General features: G+C 41.4%; 1 protein-coding gene across 3 annotated transcripts in view; it reads right to left on the reverse strand.

Moving 5' to 3' along the window:
• Window positions 1-2,366: 2,366 nt before the first annotated feature.
• The window catches only part of Top2a (DNA topoisomerase II alpha), a 33,393-nt gene continuing 21,026 nt past the window's right edge, over window positions 2,367-14,733 (reverse strand). For all 3 annotated transcript variants that reach the window (XM_059271724.1, XM_059271726.1, XM_059271725.1), the window contains exons 23-35: window positions 14,481-14,681; window positions 13,835-14,030; window positions 11,007-11,098; window positions 10,623-10,775; window positions 10,410-10,493; window positions 8,707-8,889; window positions 7,625-7,715; window positions 6,494-6,646; window positions 5,345-5,468; window positions 5,175-5,218; window positions 4,679-4,828; window positions 3,615-3,814; window positions 2,367-3,372 (exon numbers count right to left, since the gene is read on the reverse strand). In XM_059271724.1, the coding sequence (XP_059127707.1) occupies window positions 3,244-3,372; window positions 3,615-3,814; window positions 4,679-4,828; window positions 5,175-5,218; window positions 5,345-5,468; window positions 6,494-6,646; window positions 7,625-7,715; window positions 8,707-8,889; window positions 10,410-10,493; window positions 10,623-10,775; window positions 11,007-11,098; window positions 13,835-14,030; window positions 14,481-14,681 (1,800 nt within the window). In that variant the 3' untranslated portion in view covers window positions 2,367-3,243. The remainder of the gene's footprint in view (window positions 3,373-3,614; window positions 3,815-4,678; window positions 4,829-5,174; window positions 5,219-5,344; window positions 5,469-6,493; window positions 6,647-7,624; window positions 7,716-8,706; window positions 8,890-10,409; window positions 10,494-10,622; window positions 10,776-11,006; window positions 11,099-13,834; window positions 14,031-14,480; window positions 14,682-14,733) is intronic.

Genomic DNA, 14,733 nt, shown 5'->3' on the forward strand with positions numbered 1-14,733 from the left:
ATGCACCATGTTTGAGCAGTGCTGGCGGAGGCCAGAAGGCATCAGATCCCCTGAAGTGGAGAACTGGGGTCCTGTGAAGGAGAACAATGAGCCATCCCTCCAGCCCCAAAACTCTGCATTTCTAAGAGGCTCCTAGGTGATGCTGTGACTGCTGGTCTAAGCACCACGCACTAAGAAGGTTTCCAGAAGGTAAATACATTATGCTGGGTGTGGTGTTGCTTGTTTGTAATCCCAGCCTTAGGGAGGTAGAGGGAGGAGGGTCAGGAGTTCAAGTTCATCTCTGGCTACTGTGTTAGCTAGTTTGTCAATTTAACACCTAGGAAGGAACCTCAACTGCCTGTAGGCAAGTCTGTGGGCGATTTTTTTTTTTTTTTTGATTAATGACTGATATGGGAGGGTCCAGCCAACTATGAGCGGTGCCATCCCTGAGAAGGGGCCCTTTGTGTATAAAAAAGGTAGCTGAATGTGGGCCTAAGAGCAAGTCAGTAAGCAGCACTCCTCCATTGTCTGCTTCAGTTCCTGCCTCCAGGTCCCTGCCTTGTCTTCCTTCAGTGATGATTGTAATCAGGAAACCAAACAAGGGTTGGGATACACTGTTTTTTTTCCACCCCGCCAACCCCATTGGGATACATTTCTTGTGTGTGTGTGTGTGTGTGTTTCTTTCTTTTTTTTTTTTTCAGAGCTGAGGACCAAACCCAGGGCCTTGCGCTTGCTAGGCAAGCACTCTACCACTGAGCTAACTCCCCAACCCCTGGGATACATTTCTAAATGTTTTCTTTTTATTCTTTTAATGATTTGTGTGTGTTGAGGGGAGTATGTCCAGGAGTGCAGGGATCCCAGGAGGCTAGAGGTGTTAGATTTCCTGGACCTGGAGCTCCAGGTGCTCGTGAGTCACCTGATATAGGTGCTGGGAATTGAACGGGTCTCCATAAGAGTTTAAACTCTTAACTGCTGTGCTCTCTAGAACCCGTTTTTGTTGTTGTTCATCTATTTTTGAGATGGGCTAGGCTCATAGAGCCTCTTGGCGCTGCCGACTAGGTGCTAGGATCCCAGGCATCCACCACCACACCTAGCTCTTGCTCAGACAGTTTACCTAAGTGGAATTACTAAGAAAGTGTTATAATTGGATAGGTCCAAATAGCTCACCTATCACTGTTTGTGTTTGCTTTTGGTGTGCACGTTATATGCATGTGTTCGGGTGGGGGCATTCACCTGTACAGAGGTTAGAGGTGGTCAGGCTTTACTGGCCATCTCGGCCCACTGGAAACACATTTTCTTATCTTTTGACATTAAATATTTAGTCTTGGGTGGATTGGTAGCTTTGGTGCAATACCCAGAACACACACCAGGCTCTGGGTATGAAAAGTAAAACTCAAGTGTATCTGGAGTCAATTTTGATATAAGAGGTTAAGAAAACAATTGGATTTATCACTTTTCTAAACAGATTTACCAGTTTCTCCAATAGAATTTTACTTATTTTAGCAAGTAGTTGACTAAGCTATCAAAATGGCTAAAATGGGCATCTTTTTCAGATACATGATTTTTTTTTTTTCTTTTGAGACAGGGTCTCATGTATCCCAGGCTGGTCTGGTGAACGCCTTTAAGTCCCAGCACTCAGGTGGCAGAGGCAGGAAGATCTCTGTGAGCTCAAGGCCAGCCTGGTCTACATACTGAGTTCCAGGACAGCCAGGAAAGAAACCCTATCTCAAAAAACAACAAAACAAAAAAAAAACCCCAAATAGCTCAAACTTAACAGAGAATGACCTTGAACTCCAGACCCTCTTGCTTCTACCTCCCTTGTGCTGGGATTACAGGCAGATGTTATCATACCATATTTACATGGTGATAGGGACTGAATCCAGGGTCTCGTGCACATTCAGCAAGCACCCTACCAATGGAACTACATCCCTAGCATGATACATGCATTTTTATAATTAACTCCCTGAGTGCAGAGGACATGGACAACTCAGCAGCCATGTATAAGATTCTGAGTAAAACTGGACCAAGCTGGGTGGTAGTGGCGCACGCCTTTAGTCCCAGCACTCTGGAGGCAGAGGCAGGTGGAGCTCTGTGTGTTTGAGGCCAGCCTGGTCTATAGATCAAGTTCCAGGTCAGCCAGGGTTACATAAGAAACCCTGTTTTGAAAAACCAAAAACCAAACCAAACCAAACCAAACAAAAAATCCAAAACAACAACAAAAAAACTGGATCCAACTGCGTCACACTGCCACTCTTTTGGATACTTCACCCAGCCAAAGACTGTCAGTTTTGGCAGAACATGGCTGTAACTGTTCTAAAAGGGAAGTGAAGAAGCTGTATTTGCCTGGAGAGGATGTAATGTGGGTTAAGATAAGAAGAATGAATGGCTTACAATGTTTAGAACATTTATTAAAGTACAAAACTGGTGGAATTAAACTGAATAGAAAGACATATTAAATATTTACAAAAAACATTGACAATAGCACTTAAGTAACATATACAATAGCATAGAGAGGTCTCGGCATTCACAAGCTGGAATTCTGGAGACTTGCACTGGACTACACTTCATGACTGAGCATGTAGATGTAAGCCTGAGCAGCTCTGCCCCCTTCCTGTGATCTCATGTTTAAGAGGCATCAAAAGGAAAGTCAAGATGCCATGTAACTGGCCTAACTTTTTTCTCCCTGCTACTTGTGCTGAGGTCATGGAGACACGGTCAAGATGACTTTCTCCAGCCTCTGATGATGTTTAAAAGGGTATGAGTAATTTCTCATGGCTTAAACAAAAATGCATCAAGGTTGAGCACCGTATCTGTACTAGAACTATCCAGTTCTATGTGATGGACTTCTTACCTATACAACAGAAACAGAAACACTCATATCCAGTGGAAACAGGAAAAGAGGCAGAGGGGCACTTTTGAAAACATACCCATTTTAGCTTAATATATGATCAATAAATTCTGTTAGGCCGAAGTGATCATACAATTATGTGGAATTCAAAAGAATTTCAAGCCAAGATTTTAGAGACCAAAGAAATAGACACAAAACATAGACAAATCAGAGAAGAAACCATGTCATGAGATGGTTGGTCACCATTGAGACAGTATGTAGAGTACAAAGTTAAAGGCCACATGGGCCCTACTCACTAGGATAGTCTTAGAAAAGTCTTCCCCAAACTAAATTCAGAGGGGGTTAGGGAAGAACTTCAAGTAACTTTAAAACTAACCGGGCTCAGTAAAACCATTCCTAAAACAACCCCTCACACATCAGAAAAGGTCATCCTCATCCGACTCCTCCAGGTACTGGATAGGCTTCCTTGCTCGTCCAGATTTAGCTCGGGGAGCCACAGTCTCATCCAAGTCCACATGGAAATCCTGAGTCTCTCCCTTGAGTTTCTAAAAAGAGAAGATGCAAGTAATTTGCATATGGTTAATGCACTAGGGTCGTTCCCCACTGCTCCAGAGTACTCCACCATCTCCTACTAAGTAGTAAGAAAAAGATCCAAAGCAACTGTCTCACTGACTGACAGATTTAACTTCCCTACAGCTAAATTATACCAGTAATGAATTCTGAGGGTTAAATTTACTACCTTAAAAATATCTCAAAGTCTCAGGGCAAAAGGATTAAGCAGCAATACCTTGCTCGTGGCAGCTTTGGAAACTACTTTCTCAAAATCAGAGTCTGAATCATCAGAAGAAGACTGCTTCCTTTTGCGGTTGCTCTTGGCTTTGGCAGGATCAGGCTTTTCAGGGCCATGAACACTCAAGGCTGAATCGGATTTGGTTGCCTTTGGTACAGCTCTCTTTTTGGTACCAGCAGTGGAAGTTGAAGACTGGCCTGTAAGTCAACATGGGTACTGGTCATAATCACTTTTCGGTGAGTTTTCTCATAGCGAACTCTCTTGACCACCATCTTCTTTTTTGAGACAAGGTCTCTCAATGGCCTGGAGGTCCTAATTAAGCTGGACTGGCCAGCAAGAAAGCCCCAGGGACATATACCACTTACACCTGGTTTATGCTGGTCTGGGGATTGATTCTAAGGCTTATATATTCTAGGCCAGCAATCTACCAACTGGCCACATCCCCAGCCTTGATTTCTAAGTTATCTTACATGGATTACTTCCAACTGCTTATAAATTCTTTCCTTATATCATAGAAATGAGCTAGATAATGTTTGGAATCTGAGTAATGTACTGATTTTAAACTATATTTTATTATTATTATTTGTTTATTTATTTATTTATTTATTTTTGAGACAGAGTTTCTCTGTGTAGTTTTGGTGCCTGTCCTGGATTTTGCTCTGTAGGCCAGGCTGGCCTTGAACTCACAAAGATCCTCTTGGTTCTGCCTCCCAAATGCTGGGATTAAAACTATCACCTGGCTATTTATTTTTATTTGTGTGCATTGATGTCTTGCCTTGATGAAGGCATTGGATCCCCTGGAACTGGAGTTACAGACAGTTGTGAGCTGCCATGTGGGTGGCTGAGAATTGGACCCCGGTCTTTTGGAAGAACAGCCAGTGCTCTTAAGCATGGAGCCATCTCTCCAGACCCTACTTTCTATTTTTTACTTGATAATAAAGATGTAAAAGACACCACTCCCATTAGGATACCGTTAATTTCATCATCAATAGATATTTTCAGAATAGAAATTAAAACTGATTTGGAAAAGCTGGTGAACCTTCTAACAGACTCAGGCTTACTTTTGGTCACTGTCTTCTTCGCCGCTGCAGTCTGTTTGGAAGCAGTCTGTTTGGAAGATGGCTTTAACTGTTCCTTTTCAGGTGGGACATCAGCAGCAGGAGGGCTTGGAGAAGCTGGCACACTGTCCTGAACATCACTTTCAAGGTCAGCTACTCCAAACAGGAAGGGAAATGGTCATAACATTAAAAAATTCCGCCTACTGCTCTGTCCCTGACATGTATTCCCATTTTAACTACCTTTCTTAGAATATTTTAAATACTCTTAGAACTTATCTGAATTTTAAATTTTTAGTTTTTGGGAGACAGCGCTTTGCTATATAGTACAGGTTGGCCTTGAACTTGTAATCCTCCTGCCTCTGAGTATTGGACAACAGGTGTATGCTTGTTTATGTGGGTGCTGTGGCCTGAACTCAGGTCCACACATTTGCTTAGCACACACTTTACTGAGACATCTCCCAGTCTCCCATGAACCCAGTCACTTTACTTCAATACACACCAGACGTGGTACTCTTCTGTGCCTTCAGTGTCTTTGTCCTATTTCTAAAAAAGAACACAGAGAGAGAAGGCGTCCTGAGAACCAGTTCTACACGTGTCAAACAGATCAACAAACACACCAACACTATTATAATAGCCATGATCAAAGTCTGTGATAGATACAATTCTTACTTTGGGGGAATTTTGGTCTTAGGTGGACTAGTATCCAATGGGAAAAAATCTTCATCTTCATCCTTTTCCTCAAAACCTGAGAAATCTTCATCTGAATCCAAATCCACTGTGAATTTGGCTTTTGCTGTTAGGAACCAAAGAAGATACATTAAAACATAGGATGACTAACATTTTATTTATTTTTTATTTTTTTACTTTTTTGGTTTTTCAAGATAGGGTGTCTCGCCGGGCGGTGGTGGTGCACGCCTTTAATCCCAGCACTTGGGAGGCAGAGCCAGGCAGATCTCTGTGAGTTCGAGGCCAGCCTGGGCTACGAAGTGAGTTCCAGGAGAGGTGCAAAGCTACACAGAGAAACCCTGTCTCGAAAAACCAAAAAAAAAAAAAATAGGGTGTCTCTGTGTAACAGTCCTGGCTATCCTGGAACTCACTCTGTAGCCCAGGCTGGCCTCAAACTCACAGAGATCCACCTGCCTCTGCCTCTCAAGTGCTGGGATTAAAGGCATGTGCTGCTACCACCACCCATTTTATTTTTTTAATTTGTGTTTTGTATGTGTGTACTTGTGTATTACCATAGCACTAATTTTCTTTTATATGCATGAGTGTTTTGCCTGCATGTATATTCGTATACTACGTGCATGCCTGATTCCCGTGAAGGCCAGAAGAGGGAGTTAGTTAGATCCCCTGGAACTGGAGTTACGGTCTGTAGTGAGCTGCCACATGGGTGCTGGGAATTGAACCCAGGTCCTCTGGAAGAGCAGCCAGTGCTCCTAACCACTACGCCATCCCTCCAGCTTGACTTAACATTTTATGAATATATATAAACTTCAGTTTAACTACATTTCTTTTCTTCTGGTTTTTCAAGACAGGGTTTCTCTGTGTAACTCTGGCTGTCCTGGAACGAGCTCTGTAGACCAGACTGGCCTTGAACTCACAGAGATCTGGCTGCCTCTGCCTCCTGAGTGCTGGGATTAAAGCTGAGCACCATCACTGCCCACCTCAGCTTCAGTTTAATATTCTAAAAGATGCTTCAATTTTTCAAAATTTGACTCACTGTTCTAACAGGCGATAATTTTTGGAATTAAGTACCCTGAAGTTAATTGGCCATTCAAATCTTACAGCACAGCTAGCATGTTCTGTGTTTTTCCTTACTTGCAGCTCTTCTTGGATCTTTTTCTCGTGGAGGGACATCAAAATTACTTTCATTACTGCTCATATCTGATTCAGAATCAGACCAGGGGTTTCTCTTTTTCCCTTTTTTGATGGGCTTAAATGGCAATGTAGTTTGCTTCTTTGCCATGGTATCTACAAAAGAGATAGGGATTTACACTTTAAAAAAAGTTTTATATTATTACATTTATTTGTGTGTATGTATGTGTGTGAGAGTGCACTTGAGTGAAGGTCAGACCAACAGCTTATGGGAATTGCTCCTTCTGCCATATGGGTTCTTGCAAGCTCCTGTACATGCTAAGCCATCTCACTGGCCCAGAAATTAACTATGTTGATATACTGGTTTCTTCACTATCTACATACTATAACGGTGCTAAGGGTACAATAGTGAGTAGAAACACACATTTTCTGTTCCTATAGAGTACAGAGTTTGGTCCTTTAATCCCATAAATAAATGATGTTTTTATAGTAAATAATGTGATACAAATGACCAACCATTAAAGTTCCTTAAGAACTAGATGCCTGAGCTGAGATCTCAGATCTGGATGGTCATTAGGAGTTAATTAATTCCTGTCATCCATGCTTGCTCACACAGATTATAAGGGCAGTCTCAGGCATTATAATGCTTTTTTTTTTTTTTTAAAGATTTATTTATTTATTATGTATACGGTGTTCTGCCTGCAGGCCAGAAGAGGGCACTAGATCTCATTACAGATGGTTGTGAGCCACCATGTGGTTGCTGGGAATTGAACTCAGGACCTTTGGAAGAACAAGCAGTGCTCTTAACCTCTGAGCCATCTCTCCAGTCCCCTATAATGCTTTCAATGCTTATGAATTTGCTCTCACATATCCCTGTTGAAGCCAAGGAAAAACAAGATAAACAAGGTGGAGGGAGGATGGACTACTTTAGATTCCAACTAAGGAATTCAACTCACTAACTCTATGATAAGAGTCTCTTCTAAAATAAATCAAAGACAACATAAGGTTCAAATATAATTCACATACAACCTTCCTTTACAATACTTAATTCAGCTCTACAAAAATACTGAATATCTATGTAGAACATATTAACAACAATTTAGAGTTTGTAACATCTTGCCCAACATGTAATACCTGGCTCTTTCTTCTGCTTCTTTGCTAGTCTCTGTTTTAGGCCTCCTAGTTCCAGACCATCCTCAGCAGGCGTGCCCTCAGCGTTTTCACTCTGAAAGAAAGCAACATGTAAGAACCAACAAATCCCAGCAGGACAAAAACACTCAACTTCTCAGCGTTTGGAAGAATAAAGTCAAACATTCATAAACATAGATAGATACAGACACAAATACAGTGAACAAATATATTTTTCTTTGGGTTTTGGTTAAGATATCTAAAATACGCAGGGCAGTGGTGGTGCGCACCTTTAATCCCAGCCCTTGGGAGGCAGAGGCAGGTGGATCTCAGTGAGTTCAATGACAGCCTGGTCTACAGAGTGAGATCCAGAACAGCCAGAGCTACATAGTGAGACTCTAGCTGGGAAAAAAAATAAAACAAACAAATCTAAAATCAAGAGCTGGAGAGATGACTCAGTGGTTAAGAGCACTGGCTACTCTTCCAGAGGTCCAGGGTTCAATTCCCAGCACCCACATGGAGGGTCACAACGGTCTGTAACTCCATTTCCAGGAGATCCAATGTCTTCTGGTTTCTATGGGCACTGCATGCATGTGGTGCAGACACACATGCGGGCAAAACATCCACAGACATAAAATACTAAAAAAGATCCAAATAAAGGTATAGTTATGATCTTTAATACTTAAGTATTTCAAAACATTGGGTGCTTGAGAAAGGAAAGCTCATTAGATACAGGATAAATTCCAAAAAAAATAGGTTTAAGAGCACTGACTGCTCTTCCAGAGGTCCTGAGTTCAATTCCCAGCAACCCCATGGTAGCTCACAACCACCTAATGAGATCTGGTGCCCTCTTCTGGCGTGCAGGCATGCATGCAGGTAGAATATTGTATATATAATAAATAAATAAATCTTAAAAAGAAAAGAAACTTAGATATAATTTGCTCCACTGAAAAAAAAAATTACACTATTTATTTATGGTCAGAGGTCAGAGGGCAGCTTGCATAGGTCAGTTCTCTTCTTCCACCATGTGAACTGAACACTGACCTAATCTGTTCCATTTCTAAAGAGAAATTTGCTTGAGGTATTACCTTAATCTTCTTCCTAATTTTCTTTTCTGCCTCTGCTTTCATCTCCATGGTGACGTGGGGAATGACTCTCTTTCCCCGGGGAGAAGGCAAGACTTCCGACACTTGTCCTTTCTTCCCCTTGGCTTTCCCCCCCTTTCCAGGAAGTCCTACTTGCTCGTCCTGTTTCTCCTTGGCTTCGACAACCTATGAAAGGGAAGTAGGAGAACAGAGTTGTAGATGAAGACAACATGACACCTAAAGGCAGTTATTAAACAACTTTAAGATTCACAACTTAAGATAAATCTTGATCAGCCTTAGGGACGGTACCATGTGGCTGACTTTGGGAGGGCAGAGACAGAAGAACTAGGTGCCTATGACTAATGTCATCATTTAATCTTCTGAAGACAAGATGGAAACCGTGCTATAGGATAAACTATTCATAGACATAGTTGTAGTATCAAGAAACTAAGGATTGCTAAGGAGATTGTAGTAACAAAGGAGATTCTGAGGCTGAGTGGCCACCTCTAAGCGTGAGTTAACTCTAGCGCTTTCTTCAGTAAAAGTATGAATTTTGGTCTATTTCTTGCCATCATTTACTTTATGCTTAGTAGAATTTACTAATTTACTGTTCCTGTCCTTCTCTCTTTAAAGATATATTATCATTACTGCATGTGTGTGCATGTGCTTGCCACAGGCAGCATGTAGAACCCGGGGACCCCTTTGTGGAGTGGGTTCTCTCCTCCTCCCACCTAGTTCTGGGGATTGAACTGGGGTACCAGGCTCGTACAGCAAGTGCTTCCCCTGCGGAGCCATCCTGGCTGCCCTCTGCTTCTGTTTCCTTGTTGTGCAGGATGATGGCCTCCATGTCCTTGTGTCTGAGGATAACCTTCAACCCATCTTCCTCTCAAACGCTAGGATTACAGGCATGTGCACCACGCTCTGCTTAGTATGTTCTTTTTTGTTTATTTGTTTTTTTCGAGACAGGGTTGGCCTGGAACTCACAGAGATCCACTTGCCTTTGCCTCCTGAGTGCTGGGATCAAAGGCGTGCACCACTACAGCCCGGCTTAGGTGAGTGTGTTCTTCCATGTTACTATTTCTTGAAGTGCTACCCATAGAGGGCAAAAGTTTGCACATGTGTGGCAAGTGCTCTACAATTGTATGGTATTCCTAGTACTTGGATTTTGACAGGATCTTACAACATATATAGTTCAAGCTGGCCTTGAACATGTTGGGTAGCCCAGGCTGGCCTCAAACTTGTGATGTTCCTGCATTAGTCTGAGATTACAGGTTTATTGTCTATGTGGCTACTATATCCAGCCTTTTCATTATTTTGGATGTCTTCCTCTTCCTCCAATATTTATTTCTTCTTTTATCAAATGTGAAGTTTCTTGATAAAAAGACTTGCTGCTTGAGCTGGACAGATGGTTCAGTGATTAGGAGACCTCACTGCTCTTGCTGAGGATGAATTCAGTTCTCAGAACCCAGACTGGGTGACTCACAACTGCCTGTAACTACAGCTCCAGGGGGTTGGCACCTTGGGCCTTTGTGCACCTGCACTTACCCACCCCCTCTCCAACACACAAACACACACATAAGAAAGTGAGTTCCAGGACAGGCACCAAAACTACACAGAGAAACCCTGTCTTGAAAAACCAAAAAAAAAAAAAAGAAAAGGCATGTTGCTGGTCTCTAAGTATTAATATAGCCTTTATAAACACATACCTCCAGTTCTTCAATGAAAACAGCCAGATCTTCCTTCCACAAATCTGATGGACTCTTTTTCTTTAATGTGTTGAGCTCTTGTTCCTTCATAAGATTACCAAAAAATTGAGATAGTAAACATGTACAAATAGTATTTTTAAACAGAACACAGTTTATTTTTCCCCCATCAGAACAATATTAAACATCGGTCATCCCATTGTATCTACAACTCACCTTTTCATTTCTTTGTTTGCACAGTTCATCTTTCTTTTCCTTGGTTAGGTACCAAAGGGGCATATCAAGAAGGTAGTTGAAAGTTGGTCCAGAGTCTGCTACGGAGTCACTGTTCTCATTGTCACTTTCTTCATTTTCTTCTTCGTCTGGAACCTAAGGGATGAGTTAAAACGTAGACCATGAAATACAAACATACAGGGTCCTTGAGTTTTTTTTTACTTGTGACCTCTAGAAATGCAAGAAAACAGATTTTACATTTTTTAATTAAAAATTTCCCACTTTCATTCTATGTGTATGGCTGTTCTGCTTGCATGTGTGTCATAGCCGATAAATACATAGAATAAACATATTCAGAGCTTAGCCAGTGGCTAACAAAGAATTTACCTTTTGCTGAGCTTCTTTCCAGGCCTTCACAGGATCGGAATCATATCCTCTCTGAATTAGAACTTTAATTAACTCTTTTTTAGGTTTGTTTTCTATTAAAAAGAGAGAGAGAGAGATAAGCTTGGAGCAAGATTTTAGAAAAAGGATAAAGTGTTTCTACATTAAGTCAAAAGATTAAACAGGAAATTTGGAGGCAGGCAGTGGTATACACCTTTAATCCCATACTCAGGAGGCAAAGGAAGGTGGAGCTATGAGTGGAACCTGGTGTACAATGCGAGTTCCAGGACAGCCAGGGCTACACAGAGAAACCCTGTCTAGAAAAATCAGAAACCAAAACCAAACAAACACAAACACACAAAACTGGAAATTCAACTGTCTATATTTTGCCTATATTTCTGTCCAGATCATAGCCAAATTTCTGTGAACCCAGACAAAGTTGAATTACCTGGGGACATTTAGACTATAGAGAGGCTGAAATCTATGTAACTCTCTAAAGGACAGAAAAGAATCAAAGCCTCCACTTCTGAAAAGCCTGTGACTCAATTATGGTCTCTGGCTTTTATTTCAATGAGTCACTGGTCTAGGCTTTAGCAATCTGCTCAAAGCTTGATGCTCTTAATCATAGTACCACACAACGTACTCTTTCATGTCTGCTCTAGTCAAATATGGTTTGAGGGACAAAGTCACTAGCAATATAGTTTTGGAGTACCACTGTTCATCACTTAACTTGACAATGGTTACATGTTTGTCATTTTTTTTTTTTTTTTTTTTCTGAGACAGTGTTTCTCCATGTAGCCCTGGCTATCCTGGAACTCGATCTGTAGACCAGGCTGGCCTCGAACTCAGAGATGTGTCTGTTTTTGTCTCCCGAGTGCTGGATTAAAGGCGTGTGACACCACTGCCCAGCCTAGGTTTTATTTATTTATTTTAAAGATTTACTTATTCATTTATTATGTACACAGTGTTCTGTCTGCATGTATGCCTGCATACCAGAAGAGGGCAACAGATCTCATTATAGATGGTTGTGAGCCACCATGTGGTTGCTGGGATTTGAACTCAGGATCTCTGGAAGAACAGCCAGTACTCTTAACCTTTATGCCATTTCTCCAGCATACCCCCCAACACCCCCAAGCCTAGGTTTTATATGTTTTACCTACATTTATGTATGTGCACTACGTGTGTGCCTGGTGTCTGTGCAGGCCAGAAAAGGGCATCAGATCTCCTGGGACTGGATTTATGGATGGTATTGAACTACCATGTGGGTCCTGGGAACTGAACCTGGGTTCTTTGCAAGAGCAACAAGTGCTGTAACCACTTAGCTATCTCTCCAATTCCTTAGATTACATATTCAGACCCTTGGTTTTTGTTTTGTTTTGTTTTGTTTTTTTTTTGGTTGTTGTTGTTGTTTCAAGACAGGGTTTCTCTGTGTTGTTTTGGTGCCTGTCCTGGATCTCACTCTGTAGACCAGGCTGGCCTCACTCGAACTCATAGAGATCCACCTGCCCCTGCTTCCCGAGGACTGGGATTAAAGGTGTGCACCACCGCCACCTGGCAGACCCTCGGTATTTATTCTGCAAGAAGATTGGGCCATCCTAGTATTTCCCAGTTCCAGTCAGCCAAATACAACCCTCCCTTTCTTTTTTTTCATTCAAGTCATGTTTAGTATCATTCATTTTAGCCTTGCCTGAAACAATAGCATCTATGAAATAAGTTGGCTGATATGCTAGTGCTTTTAAGTAGGTATGAAAATAAACATTAACTGTTAAGCTGAACATTTTTGAGTACTATGAGAAAGTTAGTCTTATCACCAGTAACTGGTACTATTATATTTTGGGACTTCCTATAACTTATTAATATTGCTGGCTTTCACCGGGTGGTAGTGCAGGCTGTTACACAGAGAAACTCTGCCTTGAAAAACAAAAAACAACAACAAAAAAAAATTGCTGGCTTTCTTAGTTGGTTAGGCTAGAATTGGGCTACATCTCTAAGCTTCGTTCTTATACCCAGCTTTAGTGAAGATGCTTTTCTTTCTTTAAACTCTGCTAATTGCTTATGGAATTTCCAATAAAACAAAATCCCTAAGATTTGCCTCTTTTTCAGTATTCTTTTCTTAAAAAGATATTTATACCTTTCCTTCATTTTAAGATCAGATCAGTGTCTCTTCTTGTGATCAATTAGTTATACAAGGTCTTTTTCTCAGACAAGGTCCCATGGTCTCCAGGCTGGTTTAAAATTCACTATGGGGCTGGAGAGATGGCTCAGAGGTTAAGAGCACCACCTGCTCTTCCAGAGGTCCTGAGTTCAATTCCCAGCAACCACATGGTGGTTCACAACCACTTGTAATGAGATCTGGTGCCCTCTTCTGGCTTGCAGGGATACATGCAGGCAGAATACTGTACACATAATAAATAAATCTTTAAAAAAATAAAAAATAAAATAAAATTCACTATGTAGCCAAGGATGGCCTTGATCCTTCTGCTTCCTGTCCCCAGTACTGGAATAACAGATGTGCACTACTGGGAAGCTGATGCAGTTGTTGGACCTAGGACCTTGTGGATGTCAGGAAGGCATTCTATACTCTGAGCTACACCCCAGCCCCACACAAGATCTTTTAATTCTCTAGTCTCATCCTGTCTAAACATTCAGTCTTGATTTCTTTAGATGATCAGTCTGGGGGTGGGGGAGGGGTGAGACTAATACAGAGTACATGCTTAGCAAGTATAAGGCCCTAGATTTGAGCCCCAGTACCACTACACCCCTACAAACAGCAATAAACAATCTAGGAAAAGCTATCCCGCACTTTAGATATTTAGTAGATGTTTACATACCAATGATTATTTTGCCATCTATTTTCTCTAATATAAAACGAGCTTGATTATTCAGTTTAGCAGATTCTGCACCAAGCATTCCTAGAAGCCATTCTTTTCTTAATCCATAATATTTAAGCCTGAGCTCAAAGAAGTCTTTCAGAATATCCAGCACAGTGTCATATTTCTTTAAGCAACCTACATGGTCAAAAAGCACCTGGAAAAGAAAAGATTCAAGAGATTCAAACTATGAATCAATAAATTGGGTAACTGATATGCCCTTTAAAAATCAATTATTAATTGAAAAAAAAATTATATACATGGTTGTTTGCCTGTATGTTTGTATTGCAACACGTGCTTGCGTGCTGTCCATGGAGGCCAGAAGAGGACCTTGAATGGCTCAGACGGAGTTACGCAGTTGTGAACTGCCATGTGGATGCTGAGAAGTGAACCCAGGTCCAATGAACAAGCACTAAGCACTCTTAACTGCAGAGCCACCTCTCCAGCCTTTCTTTTTGAGACAGGGTCTGACTACATAGCCCAGGATAGCTTTGGAATTCATAATGATCCTCCTGTCTCTGTCTTTGGAGTGCTAGGATTACTAGAGGGGATCCATGCCTAACAATACTAGTTTTGAAAGATAGATCTCTTACAAAATAAGACATACCATAGAGTTGCAAGTGAGACTAGTCTGCAGTTTGAAGACTTTGTGTAGTCCCACTCTCTCTGCTTCTGCCAATTTTTCTTCAGTCATCTTTATGACAAACTTCACAGTGGTATCTGTATGGTATTCCCTATAATCTGTTATAAGAGGGGGTGTCTTCTCAGTGCCATTCAACATGGGTTCTAGAACCTGTTCTTTGTAAGTCTAAAAACAAAACAAAACACAGTAATCCTTTTGTAAGGAGTCTCTTGAATAG

The sequence above is a fragment of the Peromyscus eremicus genome, chromosome 8a, assembly GCF_949786415.1.
Source record: "Peromyscus eremicus chromosome 8a, PerEre_H2_v1, whole genome shotgun sequence".
NCBI classification, from domain to species: domain Eukaryota; kingdom Metazoa; phylum Chordata; class Mammalia; order Rodentia; family Cricetidae; genus Peromyscus; species Peromyscus eremicus.